This window comes from Aethalodelphis obliquidens, unplaced genomic scaffold (genome assembly GCF_003676395.1).
Source record: "Aethalodelphis obliquidens isolate GAN/ISIS:26980383/991018 unplaced genomic scaffold, ASM367639v1 scaffold2, whole genome shotgun sequence".
Taxonomy (NCBI): Eukaryota; Metazoa; Chordata; class Mammalia; order Artiodactyla; family Delphinidae; genus Aethalodelphis; species Aethalodelphis obliquidens.
In genome coordinates, this window is record NW_020837946.1 from 60,543,686 (window position 1) to 60,569,681 (window position 25,996).

Sequence of the window (25,996 nt, forward strand, 5' to 3'; positions counted from 1 at the left end):
AAAGAACAATGACTACAACTTCTTCAACTTCTTGTCTGGACAAATTGTAACATACACAAATAGCTTCCAAAATAACTTTTATTACTATATAAAAACAAAGTCAAGAAAAAATAGATGCATTTTTTCTACAAAATTATAAAATATTCAGGCTATTTAATATTTTTCCATAAATGTGTTGAGATAAAAAGGCAAATTTAAACATAGAAATCTTTTCCACATAAAGTTTTCAGGTACCTTGTAGGGGATAAAGAATAGTTTTTCTTCTACTTTCCTATGTGTAGCTCTAAGACATAGCAGTTACAGCTTTCTGTCAGAGTTACCTAAAAAAGGACATACAAAGATAAAAATTCCATCATGTTGCAATAAAATTAGCAAAAAACTTTACTTTGGGCTTTCAGATTTGGCAGTTGTAGTCAACCGGTATTGCACTGGAATTTCCAACTCAGCAGGGAAAAGAGCCTAATTAAAAACAAGGCATCCTCTTAATTTTTGTCCTTTAGAAAAGCAGTCCCCAACCTTTTTGGCACCAGGGACCGATTTTGTGGAAGACAATTTTTACATGGAAGTGGGGGGGTGATGATTCAGGCAGTAATGCGAGCGATGGGGAGTGGCAGATTACGCTTCGCTCGCTCACTCGCCTGCCGCTCACCTCCTGCCGTGCAGCCCAGTTCCTAACAGGCTGTGGACTGGTACTGGTCCTCGACCCAGGGGTTGGGGACCCCTGCTTTAGAAAACAGAAACCACTTGTCAGTATTCCTTAAAAAGTACAATTACCTTTTTTGTCATTTGATCCTAAGCTCTGAGATGCTGTTTCCAACCCACACAGCTTAAATGAAACCACGAGAGGAAAGGGAAGAAGGTGATTTGGAGGGTGGATTCAGTTTGACACAAGGTGCACAGGAAGCTGTACACTTTTGATAACATTAACTCAAAAAGTATATTCATCTGAGTTTCTCAATAAACCCTTTGAGACAAAAGGCTTTAGTGTTGATTTAGATGAATGTTAAAGCGTTTTTTTTCTGAAATTAGATTATGGGGTAAGCCAAGCCAGACTATCTCTGCAGGTGATATAAGCTATAATTATTTGGGAAGATTTCAATCACTGTTTTAGAACCGATACCTAAGGCTTTCTTCTCCCCTGTTCTTTTTGTGGGCTTTTTAAAGAGAAATTTTGGGGGGAGATGCTTTAGGCAGGACAAACCAGCTTTTGAAAGATAAAGGTACAATTATCATTAGAATAAAAAGCCCATTAAAAGAAGAGTCTCAAACAGAAAGGTTTTCTAGATATATTTGACTATACATTGTTTTCATAAAGGTTGAGAAAGAAAGAGAAGAAGTTCCTATAATATCTGTAAGATTACCCTCACATTAGCCCACAAGAGGGATAAAATAAAGGGCTGAGATGAGGGGTGTTCAGATACTTCTCAATGGAGCAGAATAGTCTAGTGCCAAATCCATAATTAACTTTTAACTAATAACCTCTTTCTTGGCCTATATGAAATGGAATGGCAGCTTCAATCCTTGGGGCTGCCACTATCCCCTTCCCCCTAAAAAGCCCTGGAATTTTGTGCACCTCTATGTAATGAAATATCCATTCACCAAAATATGTTTGTGTGTGACAATGCAATTATTCCTTCCACTTAGCACCCTAACTGTAGCATGCTCTACTTATACTGAATTTATGTGTCTACTACATGCCAGGCATTGGGCTGGGCACTAGGGATTCTTATGACACTATTGCCAATTTTGGAAACAGAATTAAGAAAACAGTGTTTTGGTGAGGGACTCTTGAATGGATATTGTGAAGCTTCAGGGATGTGACGGAATATAGTTTGTACTCAGTCTATGGAAGTAATTACCAGTTACCCTAAAAGGAAATTCACTAAGCACCAAAAATGTTAAGTTTATTTGGTGTAAACTGTATGGTTTAAAATTGCAGGGAAACCAAAAATCAATCCCAAACGAAAAGCAACATTTCAGCACAGGCGCCACTCTAGGTTTTAATTTAAGTCAGCCCAGAGCCTAGACAGAGGCCTCATGCATGAAAACTGTCATCTCTGAGTCTTAATTCGCTACTGAGAACCAAAGCACAAGATGTCCCCTAAAATTCCACCCAAATCAGGAGGGACCCTAGCTTTTGCCCCTGGGGAAGGGCAGACCATGAAGTCCATCTCTCCTATCTCCAAACCCAAAGCTGTTCAGCAGCGATATTGTTGCCTAAACCTTTCTTTGCTACCAAGACAGATTTAAGATCAAAGGGGCATCAAGGTAAGCCATGGCTTGTTGCCCGTGGCAGGGTGCCCATGATGAATTTCCAGGTAAGGGTAGGCCTTTCTCCTTGGTTATTTGGGAAATCTGCCTTGGAAACAGAGCCAGAAGGTAAATTTTAACAACTCTACTGCATTCCACCAAATGAGGTTTATCCACGGGTGGGTCAAAACAGGTATAAATTAGCATGTAACAGAAAAAACAGCATAGTGAGGTGGTTAGGATCATGGACTGAACTGAGGTGCCAAACTGCCAGGTTTTGAATCTCAGTTTCACCACTTATGAGATGTGTGACCTTGGGCAAGTTACTAACCTCTCCAAGCCTCAGATCTCTCATCTGTAAAATGGAGCTTTTAATGATGCCTACCGCAAAAGTTTTGTCTGGGGGTTGAATTAGCTAAGATTTATAAAGTGCTTAGAATAGTGTCTGACACTTAGTAAGTTCCATGTTTAAAAAACCCAGAAACTTGGGGAAAAGTGCTCTTTAAGGTTTGTGGAGTAGTTTATACTGCTTAAGCATTCAGGCATATTCTCATCCTAATTAAGTTTAGAATCTGGATCATAAAGTATACCAAACCCAAGGAAGCCTTGGGATTAAGTCAGTTTTGGAAAAACTTCCAGGTCCGACCAGGCAAGATCTTCAGCTACCTACAGCCCTATCACTGCTCCAAAATGCCCTAATACAAACCCTGGTCTCCAGGGCCAATCTAAGGATAAACCAGCTGGGGAGGGAGCAAAGGGTAGGCACAGGGAAAAGGGAACCAGTTACTTTCCTAAATTTTTTTCTGTGCTCTAGTCATGACATCTGTGTAGCATTAACCCTGTCCCACATATGCATGATCTGATTCCAAAACTTTACAACTGGACTCCCAGAATTAACAGAAAATGACTGCATGACAAGAGGCCAGGGAAGCTGCCAGTTTATCAAATTTACCAACCAACAGATACATTTTGATCATCTGTTCTATGCAAGGCACTGTGCTAAATGCTTTGGTCCTCAAGAACAAGGTAATTAACCACAGTTTACACCTGCTGTTATTTACATTGATCATCTCCCTTCCAATTCAGGTAACTTCATAGGCCTCAACCAATACAAATGCTTTCAAGAAATCCTACTTTACGATTAGAATAAATATTGAGTCTGTGGAGCTCAATCATCTTACGGCTAAATAAGAGAAGCTAAACTGTAGAACTAATGGAAGTTATATGGCTACATCTCTAGCCCATTTTACATGGTGGATCTCTGTCCAGCCTCATCAAGGGTGATGTTTCTTTTCCTTGCTGCTGCTTCACTGTTTAACTCTGAATCTGATTTGTCCATATTGCCAAAGTTCATTGCCATGGAACCTTCCATTCCCTCTGGAGCGCCTCCGTTTGGCTGAAGAAGGACAGAATTTGGTTCTTTAGGACGTTTCCATTGTGGTCTGGTGACTATCCAAAAAATGAGCGCCCCAAACACCAGAATCAGAAGGCCGAGGGTATTTGTGAAAACACCTTCTGGTGGGAATGTACTGTATGCAGGATTTTTCCTGCAAAAAAGGAGAGAGTGTGTCCAATTACAAATAGGGTGATACACCAAGGGGGGAAAGCTGGGAGGGAGGGGGAGGATGAATTGGGAGATTGGGATTGACATATATACACTAATATGTATAAAATACGTAACTAATAAGAAACTGCTGTATAAAAAAATAAAATTAAATTTAAAAAAATTAGGGTGATACAGCAACATGCCGAACAGTCTTGAATTTATCTCCTCAAAATGCACACTGGTACAGCTTCAATGTAAATTCCCTTAAAGCTTGACATTAAGAAGAAATTTAAGATATGCTATAATTCACTCAATGGATTAGTATGAAATTGTTAAAAATCATAAGTATGAAAATAATATAGCATCTAAAACACCTGCATCACTTAAAATTTAAAAAATGATACAAAAATGTAGGTATATCATAATTACAGTTAATATAAAAACATACACATCAAAACGATTGAAAGGGCATGCATAACTTCAATAGTTGTTTTGTAAGAGTAGTACAATTTGTTGGACTGTTTGGCTTTTCTTCCAAGCATTATTAATGTTATATCACATGTATAATATAATACATTTCTAAAATATTTAAATTTTCTATTTTCAACATTTAAAAATTTTTGTTACATTTATATTTGTCCAATGAACAAGTATTTAACATTTTGTAGCTTAAGAATTGCAATTAGGAAAACTATGCAACTTACAGGGCAAAAATCAGTTTCTCCGTCACTCCCATAAGTACTGTTGCAATCACTGTTCCAAAGACGAGAAGTCCAGAATAAACATGTATGGGCATGAGAAGTGCTCGGAGAGAAAGTGGAGCCCAAGGAAGCAGAAAGACAAAAAAACCTAGGAGAAGCTAAACATCAAAAAGTACAAAAGTTATCAATTAATTGTAAGTTTTAACTAATTTTAAAATTATTATAGAAGCAATATGTACAAAATGAGAAGACATTTCATATAGAACCAAGGGCATAAAATGAAGTTTCCCCATTCCAGTTCCACTCACTCTCTCGAGTATCCTTCCAGAAAATTTCTATGACTAAACAAGCGTGTGTGTGTGCACACATGTGTGTTTAAAAAGAGAGTAAGTCAGACATAGAAAACAAACTTATGGTTACCAAAGGGATGAAATAGGAGGTTGGGACTAAAATATACATACTACTGTATAAACAGCACAGATAAACAACAAGGACCTACTGTATAGCACAGGGAACTATACTCAATACCTTGTAATAACCTATAATGGAAAAGAATCTAAAAAAGAATATATATATGTGTGTGTATGTGTATATATATACAGTGTGTGTGTATATATACATACATATATATATATAAAAAATGGAATCACCTTGCTGTACACCTGAAACACATTGTAAATCAACTATATTTCAATAAAATTTTTTTAAAAAGAGAGAGAGGGGGACAGTTTTTTAAAGTACAAGTGGGATTTTACTATACATATTTGTTCTGCATATTGCTTTTTTCCCTGAATAGTGTATCTTGGAGATCTTTTCATATCAATGCATGTATCTAGTTTATTCTTTTTAATGGCTGACATTCTAAGACTGTAACAAATTATTCAGTTCCCTATTAATGGATATTTCTGTTTCTAGTTTTTTGCTATCATTAACAAGGCTACAGTGAACATTCTGATACTTATTTGCTTTTTATCAATTTCCTTAAGGTTGCCAAGTAGGAAGGGAAGTAAAAGATTTTTAAGTCACTAAATCCAAATACAATAGAACACATTTATTCAGTTCAACCTAAAAAACTATGTGGAAAAAACCTGGCAATTTTGTTTTATGAGGAAGAAATGAGTTCTGCAGAAAATTCTCTCCATTTCCTTGATAATTAAATCCCTAGTGGGATACTTCTCTGCAGAGAAGACAACAAGATTATTACATAAACTAAAGTCTGTTAATGCTTTCACAGTTTTGTTTTGTTGCCCCAGACCCCTGCCCATTAAGTAATCTCTTCTCCTCCAGAAAATAAAGATGACTCAGTGACCATTGAGTTACTGAGTTTAAAGAGACTTCTTTTTCAGGTATCTCTTTGGTATCTACCACTCTAACAAAACAACTATGAGAATGAGGAGAAACACTAGCGTCACTGTTCATTTTTCCTGATTGATATCAAAGGACTAACGGGGGACAGAGAGGAATGAAGGCAGAAGGGGTGTGATGCCCTAAAACACATTTAGAATCAGAGTAAAGGCAATAGTAATGAATGGAAAGTAACTGAAAATGCATGCAATAGGCTGGTTTGCATATTTTATTGTCCATTAATACCACAGATGCCTGAGTATATTAGAAATGGTTCAGAGAGTCCCCCTTGGTGGTTCAGTGTTCCTAATTCTCCTTCAGTGATCTTTAGTGATTCTTTTAGTATCAAAGGGTAAGCATCCTGATGTACAGGTTGTGCTTTCTATACAAAAATGGGGCTCAGGTGAGTGACTGTCAAGGATTTAGCACAAATACATTTCTACGAGTAAGTCACCATATCTTTTCTGTGACTTATCCATGTAAATATATATATTTTTCCATATTCCTGTTATCCTGCCTTTCTATTCCTAAGATTCTTATTGTTTTGAATGATTCTTACTGTTTTCTCTTATTTCTTTCAGGATTTATCATGTGTGTCTCTTGTAATCCCATAAAGCTTAATGATCTAAGTAGATGGGACACCAGAAATTTGCATACAGGACCCCAGGACGATTTAACTCTCCTAAATCTTACTTTCCCCATGAAAACATTTTTTTTTCAACAACAGAAAATTACTTTTAAAAGGAAAGGAAAAAATTACAGAACACTTAACTTTGATTAAAAGGGTTCCAAATTATGCAAATGTATAATAGCTTATAAAAAGTTAAAATTTATATTAATCATTCTCTATTTCCTTTTAACCATCTTAGCCTTACTATCTTACAAGTAATAGGGCAACTTAAATCCTAGTGGACTGAATATTACAAAATCCTTAAGTTCCTTTAAGTCAGTGTTTCTTGAAATGTTGTTCATAGAAGACCTGTATCAGAAACTCTTAAGGTGTTTATTTAAAGAGATCCCTGTGCCACATCCAAATCTGCTAAATCAGAATTTCTGGAAGTAGTGTTTAGGAATCTGCATTTTGATGGAATGCCAGGGTGATTCTTGCTACATGTTGCAGTCTGAAGACCACTGCTTTTGATTCGCCCAAGTTATTTCAGAGATATGGGTTAAGTGCATTCTGGAAAATCCCTAAAAGTGAAGGCAGTAGACTGCTACCTTCAGTCTACAAACACTTATTAAGTGCAAACGAAGTGCTCCAGAGTTTAGGAACCATCACCTACAGAAAACTGCTCTTCACCACTATGGAGTTCTTAGGAGAGCTAAAGAAGAGTAAAATCTCATTTAAAAAGTTATTATTTAGATATGAAAGTGAAGATGTAGTATGATTCTAATTATGCTTAAATTTTTTTCTTAACTATATATTCATGGGCATAATAAGAGCCTAAAGGAAATAAACCAAAATATAATGATATCTCTAGATTATGGCATTATCAGTGATTTGAGGATTTTTCTGATTTTATAAAATTTTAAATAAATGTATATTACTTTTATAATTAGAAATATATAATGAAAGTTTACTTTTAAAGTTCCTGGGTTAGATATCTGGGCTTTTCTCAGTTGATTATTATTGTCCTTTAAAGATACAAATGTATTTTACTATGCCAGTTTTATCTCACTTTATGAAACAGATGAGTTTTTAAAAAAAAGATATGTGTAAACTTTTAGACATAATAAAAGCTTTTATTTGCAAAAGTCATTAATGAGACGAGGAAACATCTGCTTAGCTAGCTTTTGTATTAGGTTTGATTTGCTTTTCTTTAAGGGTACAGGTGGATTTAATGTGAATCAAGTGATTTACAGATTATTATATGGAGGCTCCTCCCAGCTCCTCTTCATTTTTCTGCTATTGTATATATAGCCAGTAGAGATTCAACCAACTGCTGATGGAAAATTTTTTTTTTTTTTTTTTGGTAGGCGGGCTTCTCACTGCCGCGGCCTCTCCCATCGCGGAGCACAGGCTCCAGACGCAAAGGCCCAGCGGCCATGGCTCACTGGCCCAGCCGCTCCGCGGCATGTGGGATCCTCCCGCACCGGGGCACGAACCCGTGTCCCCCGCATCGGCAGGCAGACTCTCAACCACTGCGCCACCAGGGAAGCCCTGATGGAAAATATTTTTTTTAATTTCCAGAAAGTTCCAAAAAGCAAAATTTGAATTTGCCAGGCAATTTTTTACATAGCATTTACATTGTATTAGGTATTACAAGTAACCTAGAGATGATTTAAAGTATACAGGAGGATATGCATGGGTTATATGCAAATACTACACCATTTTTTTTTTAATATAAATTTATTTATTTATTTTTGGCTGCATTGGGTCTTCGTTGCTGTGCACGGGCTTTCTCTAGTTGTGGCGAGCGGGGGCTACTCTTTGTTGCGGTATGCAGGCGTCTCATTGTGGTGGCTTCTCTTGCTACAGAGCACAGGCTCTAGGTGCGTGGGCTTCAGTAGTTGTGGCACACGGTCTCTAGAGTGCAGGCTCAGCAGTTGTGGCGCATGGGCTTAGTTGTTCCACAGCATGTGGGATCTTCCTGGACCAGGGCTTGAACCCGTGTCCCCTGCACTGGCAGGCGGATTCTCAACCACTGTGCCACCAGGGAAGTCCCTACACCATTTTATATAAGGGACTTGAGCATCCACAGATTTTGGTATCCATGGGGGTCCTGGAACCAATCCCTCGCGGTTACTGAAGGATAACTATATTCACTCATTCCTTCATTTAAAGCACATATTTCTGGGCCACATCCCTAGAGTTTCTGACTCAGTAGGTCTGGAGTGGAGCCTAAGAATCTATTTCTAACTCCCCTGGTAATGCTAATGCTGCTGTCCTAGGGACCACTCTTTGAGAAGCTCTGTCTTAGGTTATTTGCAAGTTGTGTTTTTCAAACATAACAGCATATTTTCTAGGGGTAAAAACACCTAATCAGAACCAACTAGAATATATCCATAGTTTTTTGTAAAAAGAAATGACAGACATTCAAATTGAAGTCTCCTGTCAATATCCTACATTTTCTTGCTACACTGTCTTTCATCAAGTCCACCTGGCAATACCTCAACCTGGCTCAGACATCTTCAGGACTACCCCTGGTATGCTAGGTCCCACTGGAGTAAATCATGCAGTCAAGGGGACTAGCATCACTATAAATTCATGGTTATGATGCTCATGGCTATAAGCACTTCCGTGCTGCTCAACAATCCTCCTACTGTATGATTTATCAACTGGTCCTCCATGTTTCTCCCAGACACAAACCTCTGGCTCTCTTGTGTGCCTCCCCACTATTGGCAGATGATCCTACTACCACCTCATGGGAAAACAGAGGCAACTTCAGAGAAGAGCCTCATTTTTCTGCCACCAAACGAAACAAACCAAAAAACCATCCCAAGCGAACAATTCCTTTCCTTCTTCAGTTGCAATGGAGTTGGTGTCCTCCAATTTTCCAGCAGTCTCCACAACCTACTTCTTGAAGACATAGCTATAAATTATTGCATCTCTCCAGTATTCACTACCTTTCCTTCTCTATGGTGCTATCCAGTGAGCATTTTAACATGCCCAAGCTTCTCCCAACAAAATGAAGTAAAAAAGAAAGCACCCAAGCACCTGACTTGACTCTTGTCTCTGACCAGTTACCAACCTCTCTTTCGCTTCCCCTTCTTACCCAAACCTCTTTATTGAGTTGTCTCTATTTTCTCACTGTAAACAAAGGAGGAAAAAAGAGAATTTTGCTCAATACCCAATTCTACAAGGATTAACCTGCTGCAGTCACTGACCAACAGACAGAGGAAAGGAAGACATAAACAGGATGCTCTGTTCTTTGGACAAATAGGCCCCTTAGATAGTTAGATGTACATCTCAGGAAGAATTCTAATGAGCTCAGACTCTTGCATCTTCCCATACATTAGAAAAACACTAAAGTCATAAACTTGAGATATCTGTTCTTTGGGACTAGCAGTAATCTTTTACCAAGATGTTACTTGACTGCATGTATTCCCAAGCCCCAAATCACATATATACTTACTGGCTTCTCTCCTGCCTCTTTGGAGCAGTTTACTCAGAGCTACTGAGTGATTGTCTCCCACACTATAGTCCTCAGTAAGACCCTGAATAAAACTTAAACTCACAGCTCTTATGTTGTGCATTTTCTTTCAGTCAACATCACCTTCTATTTCCTGTTCAATTTACTGAAATCTGGCTTCTGCCCACCAAGGAAACTGCTCTCCAGGGTCATCAGTGACTTCCAGATCACTAAATCCAATGGATAGTTTTTAGACCTTATTTTCCTTGACTTCTCAGTAGCATCTGGCACTCCTAAAGCCCTCTCCTCCCCCTCTAACGTTCCCTTTCTCATCCCACCCCCACTTTTTCAAGCCTGAAAGTGACTCTCTCTCATCCCCTGTATCACTGACTTTCCAAATCTCATTAATTCTACCTCCTAAATATCTTTAGGAACTATACGCTTTGCTAACTGCTATTGCTACTCCTCCAGGCCACCATCATTTCTCATCAGAACCTTTGTAAACATCTTCAACCTAGTCTCCCTAAATTTATCCCTGTCCAGCCTCCAATTCATCTTCCATACCCCACTCCAGGCAGCTCAAACTCCTTCTGGTTTCTCAAATAAAGCAAATTTTTACCCATATACTATTCCATTCATAGAATACTCTTTCTGCTTTGACCACAGACCTCATGACTCCAGTTCTTGATCTGACTTCCTTTATTCTCTATACCATATGAGAGCTCTCCTAGAACACTCCATACCCACTCAATCTACCAAATACTCAATGACCTGTCTTCCCCTGTAAGCTTCATGAGGGCAGAGAGCATGTCTCTTTGGGCCCATGCGTGTCTTGTGGAACAATGTATGCCCCATAACTTAGACAGGTATCTGACGCATAGCAGGTATTTAACTCTGTTGAATAAATGGATGGATTTAGGAATAAAACTTCAATGACATAAAATGCATATTCTCAACCATGAAGGTGTCTATGATCTATAGTTGAAATGAAAAATGCCATCTTCAGGTCATAAAGGAGCCTACCACAAGACTTACACTTCTAATAACAACAGCTTACTTGTGTCATTCCAGTACGCTAAGCCCTAGGCTGAGCCTTTCCATGCATTATTTGTCTTTGGTTCTTATGATGTTGTGAAGGATGTATGAAAATCTTAATTTCTAGGTGAGCAAACTAAGTCCGAAAAAGTTCAATAACATGTCCAAGGTCACAAATTACAAATGAATGAAACTGATTCAAACTGAGGTCTTCCTGAGTCCAAGTCCTGTGTTCTTAAATACTACCAGCTCTCTGGATCTGAGCAAGGAAGAAGCCAAGGGACCACATTTTCTCCTGCTAAACAAAAGTCAGAAAGTTGTGACATGACATTTCTGAGAAGCCTAGTTAGCACACAAATAAAACAACCGGAGATAAGAATCTGAATATTTCAGAGGGCAAAAGAGAATCTTGAAACAATTAAAAATGTTTTCAATTCACCCAAGCTTAATAGTAGAAAATCTAATGATGTGATTGATTACATTAACAAATTAAAGAGGAAAAACCATATTCATCTCAACATACACAAAAAATTCTACGTCCATTCATGATTTCGAAAGAAAAACAAAATGGTTTCACAAACTGGAATTAGAGGAAATGTGAAACATCTGCACTGAATAGTGAAATATTAGAAGTATTCCCTTTAAAATAAGAACAATTCAAAGATTTTTATCTCTACCTCTATTCTATACCTCGTAAATACTTCTATATACTTCAATACTTCTATACTCTTCAATTCCACTGGCTAAGACGCAGAGGAAAAGACGTACGACAAAACTGGCAGTGCAGATAAGTGGCAAAGACAGGGACGATTCAATAAATGATGCCAGGGAAAGAGTTTATCATTATGGAAAAAAATGAAGCTAGATAACAATATCACTTCATGAACTAAGTTACTTCTAAATGAATTAAATACTTAAAGACAAAACTTTAATATTCTTAGAAAACATAAGAGAAATTAAAGTTTCCAATAATATTACTGTAATGTAACCTCTTGGCTATTTGTAGGCTTTTCTCTTAGACCAATTGCTCTGAAATATCAGTGCGCCTCTGAATCACCTGTAGGGCCTATGAAAGCACATACTACTGGGCTCGCCCCCGCCCCCAACCAACCCAGACTTTCTGATCCAGGAGGTCTGGAGTAGAACCTGAGAATCTCGTTTGTTTTGACCTCAGGGTAGGGAAGGATTTCATACACAAGGCATCAAAACAAAAAATAATAATCTTAAAGGAAAAGATGATTAATTCATTTCATTAAAATTGAGAATTCCTGGGCTTCCCTGGTGGCGCAGTGGTTGAGAGTCCGCCTGCCAATGCAGGGGACACGGGTTCGTGCCCCGGCCCGGGTGGATCCCGCATGCCGCGGAGCGGCTGGGCCTGTAAGCCATGGCCGCTGAGCCTGTGCGTCCGGAGCCTGTGCTCTGCAACGGGAGAGGCCACAACAGTGAGAGGCCCGTGCAAAAAAAAAAAAGAAAAAAATTGAGAATTCCTATTTGTCAAAAAGTACTAACAAAAGAGAAAATACAAGTTTCAAAAGCTTGAAGATATATGCAATACATATAAATGAAAAGGAATTTGACACAGAACACCTATAAATCTTTAAGAAAAAGGAAAACAAACTCATTTTTGAAATGGACAAAAGACATGAACAGGTATTTTTTTAGAGGTGAACCATAAGCAATCAGTGAAATAAACAATAAAACCACAAGAAGACACCCTTTTATACCCACTAGTTCGGCAATATTTTAAGTTTGAAGAGGATGCATGCTGGCAAGGATGTGCCATATGGGAACTCTTATTTGCTGCTGGCAGGAACACACTTGGGTCATCCACTTTGGCAAACAAGTTGATGTTACTCTTTTAGACTGAGTATATAACTGCAGTCCTAAGTATACCACCAGAGAAACCTTTGCATATGAGGACCAAGAGATGTGTATATGAATGTTCAGTGCAGCATTGTTTGTAACAGAAAACAATTGAAAATTGCCCAAATGTCTAATAGCAGGAGAATAGATAAGTAAATGTATGGCTTATTTATACAGTGGAATACAAAAGTAAAAATGAAGGGCTTCCCTGGTGGCACAGTGGTTAAGAATCCGCCTGCCAATGCAGGGGACATGGGTTCAAGCCCTGGTCCAGGAAGATCCCACATGCCACAGAGCAACTAAGCCCGTGTGCCACCACTACTGATCCCAGGTGCCGCAACTACTGAAGCCTGCGCGCCTAGAGCCCGTGCTCCACAACAAGAGAAGCCACCGCAATGAGAAGCCTGTGCACCGCGACAAAGAGTAACCCCTACTCGCCGCGCACAGCAACGAAGAACCAGAGCAGCCAAAAATAAATTAATTTTAAAAAAAAATTCTTTGAGGGAAAAAAACAAGTAAAAATGAATAAACTACACCTAGAGGAATCAATATAGTTGAATCAGTAGAAAGAAAAACAAAGTTGTAATTGAATACATTTGATACTGCTTTTTAAAAAGTAAAAAATAAAAAATAAACATATTGTTTGGGAATTTACAGTATGTGGTAAAATTATAAAGGAAAACAGGAATGAGAAAAAAACTTCTGGAGAATGGTTACCTCCAGGGGTTGGGATAGGTAGAAAGATGTGGGATCAAGTTGGGGGTGAGGAGGTGTTCTATGTTTTCTAAATTAAGTTGGATGGTGGAATCATGAGTTAACTTTATTATGATTCATAACTTCTACATACACACAATGGTTTGTTATTTTTTTAGAAATCTCCCAGAGGCTAGATCTCACAAGTAGAAAAAATACCTACAACTTAAAATGCTTTGCAATTCATAGACAAACATGAGGAAGGGTGAAGACTTTTCAGCTTGTATTGGTTGTATTGCTTTGTTGCTAGCCCCCTTTCTTTCCTCCTTTTTAAAAAAATATTTATTTATCTATTTATTTTTGGCTGTGTTGGGTCTTTGTTGCTGCGCACAGTCTTTCTCTAGTTGTGGTGAGCAGGGGCTACTCTTCATTGTGGTGAGTGAGCTTCTCATTGCGGTGGCTTCTCTTGTTGCGGAGCACAGGCTCTAGGCGTTGCGGGCCTCAGTAATTGTGGCACGTGGGCTCAGTAGTGTAGGCTCTAGAGCGCAGGCTCAGTAGTTGTGGTGCACAGGCTTAGTTGCTCCCTGGCATGTGCGATCTTCCTGGACTAGGGATGGAACCCGTGTCCCCTGCATTGGCAGGCAGATTCTTAACAACTGCGCCACCAGGAAAGTCCCTGATTTCACTCTTGATCAGTAGACATAGTTACGTTCTTTGTAACAGCTGTATAATATTCAACATGGATTTACCACAAATTATTTAGCCATTCCCTTGTTGATGGACATTTAGGTTGCTTCCCGTTTCCTGCAAACATTGCCACACTAAAAATCCTTCTTAGATCTCCTTTTGTGACAGTATTTTATTTCCACTCTCCCCAAATGTGGGATCACTATGTTAAAAGGTGTATATATATATATATATATATATATATACTTTAAATTTTTACTGGAGTATGGTTGATTTACAATGTTGCGTAAGAGTAAGTGTATTTTTTAAAAAAATAATAGATATTAACAAACTACTTCCCTAATTCGGTGGCAATTCACTTTCCCACCAGCAGGGCAGAAGTTCATCCTTACCTCACATCTATGATAGCAATGGATATCACTATTGTTGTTCTGTCAGTCTCATGGGAGAAAACGTTACTTTATTGTTGTTTTAACTTACATTTCCCTAACTTCTTAGTGAGGTTGGACATTTTATCATATGCTCATTGGTGATTTAATTCTTCTTTGAACTGCCTGTTCAACTCTTTTGTTCATTGCTCTATTAGGTTGACTTTTTATTATTAATTTTTAGGAGTTGTTTTGTATATTAAACACATTAACCCTTAACACATGACATGATTATTCCCCATATCTCCTTGTGCAGTTCCTGCTGACTTGAATATCTTTTGTCACATACACAGTCAGCCCTCCATAGCCACGGGCTCAGCATACATAAATTCCACAAACCACAGATCAAAAATATTCCAAAAAAACAAATTCCGGAAAGTTCCAAAAAGCAAAATTTGAATTGGCCGCAGACCAGCAACTATTTATATAGGATTTACATTGTATTTACAGAGCATTTACATTGTATTAGGTATTGTAAGTAATCTAGAGATGATTTAAAGTATATGGGAGGATGTGTGCAGGTTACATGCAAATACTACACCATTTTATACAAGAAACTTGAGCATCCTTGGATTTTGGTGTCCGAGGGGGTCCTGGAAACAATCCCCCAAAGATACTGAGAAATGACTATAATTAAAAAAAAATTTTATGTAGTCATAAATGTCTTTCTTTTCCTTTATGGTTTTTAGATTTCTTGTCAACCTTATGGCCTCCCCTACCTCAATATTATACAGATTATATGCTTCTTAATTTTCTTTTTCTCTTTTCACTGATTTTGGATTTTTTATACTCATACCTTTAATCTACTGTATCTGGAATTTTTTTTTCTTTTGTGTGATGTACAGAGTCTTTTTGTTTGTTTGGTTTTTTCCAAATGGATAGACAATTATGAAGGTAACATTGATTAAATAAGCATTCTTTCCCTGGTAAATTGAAATACCATAGTGTCATAGAAAAAGTTCTTATACACACTTGGGCTGTTTCTGTCCTCTTTGTTCTTGCCATGGATATATTTTGTTTATTCCTGTGTGAGTACCTTGTTTTGAATAAAGCAGGTCTCCCTTCTCTTCTTCAAAATTTTCTTGGTTATCCTTGGATACTTGTTTTTCTGCATAAAGTTTAAAACTCCCATTGGGTTTAAAATTAGAATTATATTAACTACAAATATTAGTTGAAGAGGGAAGGATATTTCTATATTAATTTTTCTCTTTCAGTAACATGGTATCCTTCTATTCATACCATATTTTCTGTTTTTCAATAAGTTTTTATAGTATTCTACTATAAGATTTACAGGATTCTACTTCTTATTCTAAATGGTTATTTCTAGAATGGGCAAAAGTTATTGGATTCTGCATGGCTATCTTATATCCAGATACCTTTCCAAATTCTCTCATTATTTTAGCTATCTCTTGTGTTTCTAAACATGTATTATATGATCTGCAAACAGGAAAAAAGTCACAAATTTTCTATTATTTATACAGATTTTTTTCATTATCTCATGCATTAGCTAAAACCTCTAAAACAAAGTTGAATGACAAAGGTACCAAGCATCAATGTCTTATTTATTTAATGGAAGTGTCTTCAGTATTTCACAGTTTAAGCTGATGTTTGCTGTTTGATATTGGTAAAGGTGTTTATCATCAGAGCTGCCACCTTAGATGTGAAGTATGGAGTGCACAATGGGGCAACATCTAAGAGGAGTTTGTTTTCTCCCAGTGCACTGGATCAGTTTAAAGTATCTGTTCCTTGTAGGTCAAAGGTATAAAACAATCTGGACCTGATGTCTTTTTTAGTGATAGATTTCAAATGATGTTACCAGTTGCTTATAATGTTATTGGTCTGTTTAGGTTTTCTAGTTCCTCTTGGGTCAAATTTGGTACTTTATATTTGTCAAGAAAACAATCCTTTTTTCTTTCTTTAAGATTTTTAAGAATATTACCATATATTAATAATTTAATAAATTTAATAAACTGTCCTAATTTTAAAATATTATTTATATCTATGACTATATTTCTTTCTTATTCTTAATGTTGTATATTGTGCTTTTTTCAATCAGATTTGCAGTGGTTTATCTATTTTATTCTACTTGTTTTAAAGAACCAGCTTTTCATTTTATTTGTAATTTCTTCTATTTTTAATTTATGGTTGTGATAGGCTAAATCATGCCGCCTCCCAAAGATGTCCACAACTTAATCCCTGCAAGCTATGAATACGTTATGTTACATGGCAAAAGATGCCTCGCTGATGTAATTAAAGTTATGGATTTTCTGATTGGGAGAAAACTCTGGATTATCTGGGCAGCCCAATCTAATTACATGAACCCTTTCAAAAACAGAGAACTTTGGCTGGAGGAAGAAGAGATGAAGAGGAGAAAGAAGGAGAAGTCAGAGAGATTCCAAGCCAGTGAGACAGAGGGGGCCATGTGCAAGGAACAGAGAGAGGAGCTAAGGACAACCCTCAGCCCACAGTCAGTGAGAGTATGGGGACCTCAGTCTTACAACCGCAAGGAACTAGCTTTTGCCAACAACCTAAATTAGCTTGGGAGGTGATTCTACCCCAGAGTCTTTCCATAAGAGCCCAGGCCAGCTAACACCTTGATTTTGACCTTGTGAGACCCTGAGCAGAGAAACCAGCCAAGCCAATCTGGACTTCTGATGTAGAGAAACTGTGAGGTAATATATTTGGGTTGTTTTAAGCCACTACGTTTGTGGTAAATTGTTATGGCAACAATAGAAAACTAATACAACTGTTCACGGATTTTTTTTTTTTTTTGGTGTTTACTTTTCCTTGTATATTTTGCTGTTCTCTTTTAGTTTCTTTTTTTTTCTCCTGGTTTTATCGAGATATAATTGAACTTCAGTTTCTTAAGTGAATACTCCATTTACATATTTTAAGTTTTTCTTTCAATAAATAAAGGCATTTAAGCCTATATTCCTCTGAGAACCATTTTATCTAACACCCATATATTTTCCAATAAATATTCTTTTTTGCTAATTCCTAGATATTTCTTAATCTTATATATTAAGATATAGAGCACAGTATAAATTGGTTTTTAGAAATTCCAGATTAAAAGGTATATCTAGTATAGGAAACTTTTTTTTTTAGCTTTAAAAGCTTTTATTGTTATACAGAAATGCATGTGTATTTAGAAGATACAAAAAGTGAAAAGAAAAATAATCAACTGGAATCCAGCCACCTAGAGATCATTTCTGTTAACATTCTGATGCATATCTTTCCAGATGTTCAGAGAATGCCTTGGCATATAACTAACGCACTAAAGGCATTTTAACTACTGTACTCAGAACCATAAACCCTCTCACAGGCAAGCTACATAAAGTTTTGGGTAGTCTCCATTCTGTTCCTCAGAAATATGGCCGTCCACTGAGGATGATCAAACATGGGCTGAGTGATGGTGGGCATGTTGTGGAAACAGCAGGACCATGTGGGGAGAGCTCAGGATTGGAAAGACCAGCGCCTGAGTCCCAGCTCTGCCTCCTGCTGTGTAACCTGTGCGTCCTCAGCATCTGTAAAGACTGTCTCACTTGAAGGACTACGTGAGGTAAGCAGAATGCCTCACACTGCGCTCTGGCTCTAATATCCTGCATTCTGGTGTGGCACAAAGGAGGTGAGGCAAAGGGAGGGGAACAAACCGCTGAAAGCAGAACAGAAAGCTAGGAAAGTCCTGAAGAGATGCTAGTAGACCAAGGGGGTCCCCAAAGCAACTGGCAGCATCTCAATGGCCCCTGCTCTTGCCATCCTACTCTCTGAAGGGAGAGGGTCCACCAGCTGGCAGCAGAGGAGGACGCTGTCTCCCAGATGAGAACACTGAGGGAAAATCAACTTTGAGAGCAGGAGATCTGGGCTAGGCTCAGCCACCCAATTTGAGATATTCTCCTTGTTCCTTCTTGATCAGTAAGATCATGTTTGATACAGGGTTCTCCCTATGCTCCCCTTCTGTCTGGCACCTTTCAATCCACCAATCCCTACCTCCAGGCATGCTAATGCAAACTTAAATTATTAATAGTGTCCATATAGATATCAACTTTTACTTACTTAAAATTCAAAAAGGCTTAAGGCTTTAAAAACCTTACTTTAAGAAGCAGAAAAATGACAAATACATGTCTGCTAAGAGATCCTTTTTGAAAGAGGTCATACATTCATATATTCTAAAATATGCCTTGAGGTTTTATGAACTCACTCCAGTTTCTTCTCCTATATCCACAGAAAAGTAAGTTCACAATGATGTCCCAATCAGGAGTTGGATATATGTACTAAGCAAGGGAAGTGAATTGACATAGTTTGTCAAAAAAATTGACAAAGATTTTTCAACAAAATGGTTAACACCAAAAACATTAAAAATTAACCTTTACTTTTGTGATCTAGAACAGCCAAATTCCTATCTCACTCCATTAACTTACATTTAAATATAGTGCTCTTAAGTGTATGTGTTTTTTGGGGACTTCCCTGGTGGTCCAGTGGTTAAGACTCATGCTCCCAATGCAGGGGGCCTGGGTTCGATCCCTGGTCAGGGAACTAGATCCCCCATGCCACAACTAAGAGACCGCATGCGGCAACAAAGACCTGGTACAGCCAAATAAATAAATACTTAAAAAAGAGTATGTGTTTTTAGTAAATGAAGACATTTAATAAATGAAATGAAAATAAAATAATCACTGAGCCTTCAAAATCTAACAAAGACGTAAAAATTCACCTCTTTACTCTTAAAGTTAAACCTAGAAAATAGAAGTGACAGAGAACATGAGAAAGAAATCTATAGCTCTTGCCTATGCTAGTTGATCCAGCACATGGAATTTAAAGTCCAAACAATGGCAGCCTAGATATTATGAGATGGCAATTTCTCTACATACATATGTCCATATTTAAACCCTTACATTCAAGCTCATAACTGAATTCTGCAGTTCTGGTGCCCCCTCAGGGGGAAATACTTATAATGGAAACAAATGGAACAGTGACTAGTGGGAATGAGATGATTTCCAAGAAACTATGAATGAATGGAAAACATCGAAAGTATCTGAATTGTTTTACTTTTTATATCTTGTTTAGAAATACACTGAGAGGGCTTCCCTAGTGGCGCAGTGGTTGAGAGTCTGCCTGCCAATGCAGGGGACATGGGTTCGAGCCCTGGTCTGGGAAGATCCCACATGCCGCGGAGCAGCTAGGCCCGTGAGCCACAATTACTGAGCCTGCGCGTCTGGACCCTGTGCTCCGCAACAAAAGAGGCCGCGATAGTGAGAGGCCCGCGCACCGCGATGAAGAGTGGCCCCCCCTTGCCGCAACTAGAGAAAGCCCTCACAGAAACAAAGACCCAACACAGCCAAAAATTAATTAATTAATTACTTTTTAAAAAAATTAAAAAGAAACACTGAGATACTGACCTGTAAGATGTAGAGAATGACAGCTGTCAGTCCAACCCAGCTGTGCAGACTATACATATTGGGGATGTTCCTGGCATTGTGGAAATCAAAAACAGCCACCAGAGAAATAATTGCAAGAATGGCAGCAACAGCGTTTAACCCTGCATGGATGGATTTCATCAGGAGCTTGCTGCATTTCCAGGTCCATGGCAGTCTGTATACGATGATGGCTAAAAAGAGACAAAGGTGGACAGAATGTAGTGGTGCTGTTTTTTTAATCAACACAAGATGAACAATTTGACACAGTGAACACTCCCTTTTGTGAAACCCTTTTCTCATGGCTTCTGCTTCCCCCCTCTTCCCTGCCTCTCAGTGGTTCCTTCTTGGGCTCTTTGCTGGCATCTTCTTTACTCCCAACTTATGAACGAAGCTTGCTGCCTCTCAGGCTCAGTCCTAGGATTTTTTTCCTCTCTCTGCTCTCTCTCTGCGTGATCTCATTCACTCTTTCATTAAAATGCTACCTGCATGGTAGGGACTCCAAAATTCTCATCTCCAGCCCAGAACTGTCTTCTGAACTCCACACCCACATAATCCAATGGCTTCTTGACATCTCCACATAGATGCCTCTCAAATATTTTAAACTCAACATGTCCAAAATGAAATTCTTAATCTTATGATCTGGTTTCTTCATATAAGTGTCTTAATTTGACAAGAAAAAGACAGACTAAACAATAGAAAAATATGTGCAAAGATTTAAATAGACAAAGTATATCCAAGAGTATATCTAAGTATTTCACAGAAGAGTATATCCAAGTGACTAATAAACATAATAAAGATATCAACTTCATTGGTCAACAGAGAAATGAGAATACCTCTACCACATATCTGAATGGCTAAATATGGAAAACACTGAGTATTGGAGAGGTTGTGAAACAATCAGAATGCTCATGTTCTGCTGATAAGAGTTTAAATGAGAACAAACACTTTGGAAAACTAGCAGCAGCTACTTAAGCAAAATATATGCATACCTTATGATCTAGTAATTCTGTTCCTGAGTATATGCCCCAAAGAAGTTTGTACATAAGTTCACCAAAAGACAAGTATAAGAATATTATTACAGCACTATTCATTGTAGCCAAAACCTGGGAACTTCCCAATGTCCATCATTAAGAGATTGAATAAATAAACTGTGATATATTCACACCATGGAATAATATACAGCAAAGAGGATGAATGAACTAAAACTAGAACTTCACCCAATGATATGGACCAACCTATAATGTCAATGCCAAGAAACCAGACATAAACAAGTATATACTGTATGATTCAATTGATATGAAGTATAACAACAGGCAACACTCATCTCTGCAATAAGAAAAGGCAAGATATTGGTTGCCCTTGTGAGGAAGGGGTATAGCAACTGGAAAGGAATGTACGAGGGATTTCTGGGCTCCTGCTAATAATCTGATTTTCAAACTAGGTGTTGGTTACATAAGTAATCACCGAGGGAAGATTCATTAAGCTATATATTTATATGTATACTTTTCTGCATGTAGATTAAACTTTAACAAAAAGATACTTAAAAAGCTTTTTTTTAGTGTCCTGGCTTAAGCAATAGGTTATATACCCACCTCACCCAGCATGCAATCATTTTTTGTTCTGAAGACAATATCCTGCCCCAACCCACCCTCATTCCACTCCTTCAGTCCATGTCAGGAAAAATTTAGATATCTGGAAATATATGGCGGATTGAAAATGTTTAAAGAATACTTCCTTGGAAAATGGATTCTATTATATCCGCAGTGAATCATGTATATTTCTTAATTCCAGAAAAGAAGAAGCAGACACTGCTGCTGCCTTTTCCCTTCAAAGACATTTATAATTTGAATATATGAAACTTAATTGGATCATAAAAATGTAAGATTATCTTGTCCATTTTCAGGCAGAAACACAAAAACCCTACAAAGATAGATGTGAATTCAGCCTCTTTAGAGCTTTCAGCACAAGATGTCAATCTTCCTATTATTTGGTTCCATTCCAACACTTGACAGGCCTCACCATTAGGACAGTATTCCTTTTATGTAATACAAATTCTGAAGGACTACCACGTACTAATTTTAGTGCATATATGTCTATCTTATAAATGATTGATTATATTTCCTTAAGGATATGGAAACTTTGTAGACAATCATTTATATATTCAACAAATTTTTTCAAACCATTTAACACAACACCTTAAAAGGTACACTTTGTTTTTTTGGCCATGCCGCACAGCTTGCGGGATCCTAGTTCCTTGACCAGGGATCGAACCCTGGGTCCTGACAGTGAAAGTGCCTGAGTCCCAACCACTGGACCACCAGGGAAATCCCAAAAGGTACACTTTTAAAAGCTAGTTCAGGGAATTCCCTGGTGGTCCAGTGGTTAGGACTCAGCAGGTCCACTGCCATGGCCTGGGTTCAATCACTGGTCCGGGAACTGAGATCCTGTAAGCCCTGCCGCATGGCCAAAATAATTAATTAACTAATTAATTAAAAATAAAAGCTAGTTCAAGGCCCCTTCTCATCCCTACTTCATCCTCTTTGAAGGCAAAAATGTGTCTTGCTGTTTCTCCTTGTATCCCCAGAGCCTAGGACAGCCCTGGGCTCAAAATATGTATGCAGCTCCGTTAGTATTTTTTTTTAACTTATTTTGAGATACTGTAGATTTACATACAGTTGTAACAAATAATACAGAGAGATCCCATATACTCTTCACACAGTTTCCCTCAGTGGTAACATCTTACATAACTACAGTATAGTATTACATCCAGGAAATTGACGTCAATATAATCCATTAACCTTTTTCGAATTTCAGTAGTTTTATTTGTGTGTGTATGACCCTTAAGTTTTTGTTTTTTGTTTTTGCGGTACGCGGGCCTCTCACTGCTGCGGCCTCTCCCGTTGCGGAGCACTGGCTCGGGACGCGCAGGCCCAGCAGCCATGGCTCATGGGCCCAGCCGCTCCGCGGCACGTGGGACCCTCCCGGACCGGGGCACGAACCTGCGTCCCCTGCATCGGCAGGCGTACTCTCAACCACTGCGCCACCAGGGAAGCCCTAGTATTATTTAAATAAATAAATGTAAAGCACTTTCTGCAGACTGATCAAAGTCCAGAAATCAAATTGATGTCAACTCTAACACTGTGGTTTCCCCTCCTCATGCTTTTCCTCCTCTGATGACTCAGCGGCACATCCTATATGATCTAATGGGTTTTTTGGTTTTGGTTTGTTTTTTGCATTTTAAATTATTTTTATACTTAAAATTATATCATGAACATTTCACATATCATTAAATTATCCTTGAAAACATGAATTTAAGGACTGTACAATATTCTCATACATATTGGATTTTCTAGGTAATAATCAATTGTATGTTGACATACAATTGACATATAGATTATTTCCAATATTTACTAACTTCAACAAAAAGTTGAAGTAAAATAAATTTCACTGTCGTAATTATACGATTCTTTCGTTTTTAAGGAAAGCAAATGCCTCTTTACCCACAGACTTAGTAACCTTTTATCTACACAATCGAGTTTTTTGCAATCAATCTGTGATCAGGCAGCAGTAAAATAAAAATCTACAAAATATTAAAACCTAATAACGTGGGGCTTCCCTGGTGGTGCGGTGGTTAAGAATCTGCCTACCAATGCCAGGGACACGCGTTTGAGCCCTGGTCCAGGAAGATCCCACACGCCGCAGAACAACTAAGCCCGTGCGCCACAACTACTGAGCCTGCACTCTAGAGCCCGCAAGCCACAACTACTAAGCCTGCGAGCCACAACTACTGAAGCCCGCACGCCTAAAGCCCGTGCTCCGCAACAAGAGAAGCCACCGCAATGAGAAGCCCACATACCGCCACAAAGAGTAGCCCCTGCTTGCCACAACTAGAGAAAGCCCACGCGCAGCAACGAAGACCCAACACAGCCAAAAATAAATAAAATAAATAAATTTATTAAAAAAACCCAAAAACCTAGTAACGCATTTCCCTTTCTCCTGGTTTAGTCTCATTTATTACACACACACACACACACACAAACACCTGAGGCCTTGCAAGGTAGTAGGCACCATGCTAAGTGCTTTACAGGTTTACATTATAATCCTCGACTCAACTGTGTGAGGAAGGTATGTTTATTATTACCATTATGCAGAGCAGGAAGCAGAGGCACAGAGATGTGAAGTAGTTTGCTCAATAACATTTAGTGTTTTTAAATTAATATCACTGTTGTTATCATCATTGTGGTCACCATCATTATATCCTCCAGGCACCACCCCAGGGGAAGGAATCTTAGATGAGGGAACTTGAACATCCACATGCGAAAAGGAAATACTCAGGATGTTTGCTCAAATAGCAAATTATAAGCAATAACTCACAACAGCTTTTCCTCCCCAATCTGGGTCATATTATATCAAAAACTAACCTCAGATGTTAGAAATCAAGAATAGTTATCATGACTGAGGAGAGTTACAGGGGTAACCAAGGGGATTCTGGGGTGCCTGGAATGTTGTTTCATGATGGGTACACGAGTGTGTTCATGTGATGAAAACATGTCATTTATGATTTAGGTACTTTTCTGCATGTATGTGGTTCTTCAATTAAAAGTACCTTAAAAAGGTTGCCCAAAATTCATAGACAACTATGCTCCCAATGAAGAATTTTCACTCTTCTCAATACTACGGGCACCACAGAGAAATGTGTCAAATTTTCCAAAAAACTGAAGTCTACCCTCTTTGAGTGTCAAAACTTGACTTTTAAACTTTTCACATTTACTCAAATGTTCTTCAAATTGGTTGCACACTAGCTTTCCTTCTCTAGCACTAGCATGAGTGGAACACAATTTAATCTTCTATTGACAGTTTGCGGGTTATCAACAAAACACACTGTCCTATTACTATAAGAGAAAGTCCCTAGGAACTTTCGAAGCAGGAGAGGTACTTGCCTCTGATCCAAACGGGCCCAGACAGTTAACGTTTCTCTTTTAGTCCCTGGGTCTAGTGTAGAATTTTTCTATCTCCTCTTTTAGTTTCTTGCTCAGGTTAGGGTGCCTGCCTCCAACCTCTCCCCTCCATCAGCCTGCATTATCTATTATTCCTACCTGTTTTAAGTTCTATTTAAGTTTATAAACTTTTATGATGGCAAAAATTTTAACATCTGTTAAATCTGGGCGATGAGTACATGGGGATCTGTTATATTATTTTCTGTATGGTTGAAAGAGTTCATAATAGTTTTAAAGTTAGAACAATATTTCTGTAAGCTTGCAAACCCAATAGCCAATTAGTCTCAACTGCTAAGCAGGCAGCTTGTGGAAATCTCAGCGGCTCTCATAGTAGTGAGGCATGGAGTTTTCAGCACCTATCCTGGCAACAGAGAAGTTCTGTGGGGTAGCTGACTATGTTTCAAAATGCTCTCTAGATAGATGGAGGATAACTGCAAAATGCTGCATTTGCATAAGGTGTTTACATGCTTTTTAAAATGCATAAGTAACCAAAATACAGTGGACTTCAGGAGAAAGGGCAACCTTAGCAAATCAACCACATTTCTTAAACAAGTAGCTCTTCTCAACAGTAGTATAAACTGCCTTGGAGAGTGGAATTTAAACATTTCTTGCTTCTTTGGCTTGGCACTGACCTAGACACCATTCCTGAGGTTCAGTGAGAAGGAAGAAAAAGGTCTCATAAGCCCATGAAGAGGGAAAATGCTATCAAACAGCTACTTGTGACTGAAACAAGGGTTTTTCTGTTAGAGGCCCTAGTTGGCAAAACCATTTTCGCCCAGAAAATGAAGGGAAACGTGAACACATATAATGTGAAAAATACATTTTAAATCTTTCTAAAAGAAAAATTATTGGTGGTGGAACATGCTATTGTGATAAACTTAGGAAGGGAGGGAGGGAGGGAGGGAGGGAGGGAGGAAGGAAGGAAGGAAGGAAGGAAGGAAGGAAGGAAGGAAGGAAGGAAGGAA

The 25,996-nt window shown here is 38.3% G+C and overlaps 1 protein-coding gene across 3 annotated transcripts in view; it reads right to left on the reverse strand.

The window, feature by feature from the left end:
• Positions 1–1,270: 1,270 nt before the first annotated feature.
• CYBRD1 (cytochrome b reductase 1) overlaps positions 1,271–25,996 on the reverse strand; it is a 37,618-nt gene continuing 12,892 nt past the window's right edge. For 2 of the 3 annotated variants that reach the window (XM_027128440.1, XM_027128430.1), the window contains exons 2-4: positions 20,017–20,225; positions 4,501–4,655; positions 1,271–3,797 (exon numbers count right to left, since the gene is read on the reverse strand). In XM_027128440.1, coding sequence (XP_026984241.1) covers positions 3,497–3,797; positions 4,501–4,655; positions 20,017–20,225 — 665 coding nt within the window. In that variant the 3' untranslated portion in view covers positions 1,271–3,496. The remainder of the gene's footprint in view (positions 3,798–4,500; positions 4,656–20,016; positions 20,226–25,996) is intronic. The other variant, XM_027128446.1, reaches the window with a different exon arrangement.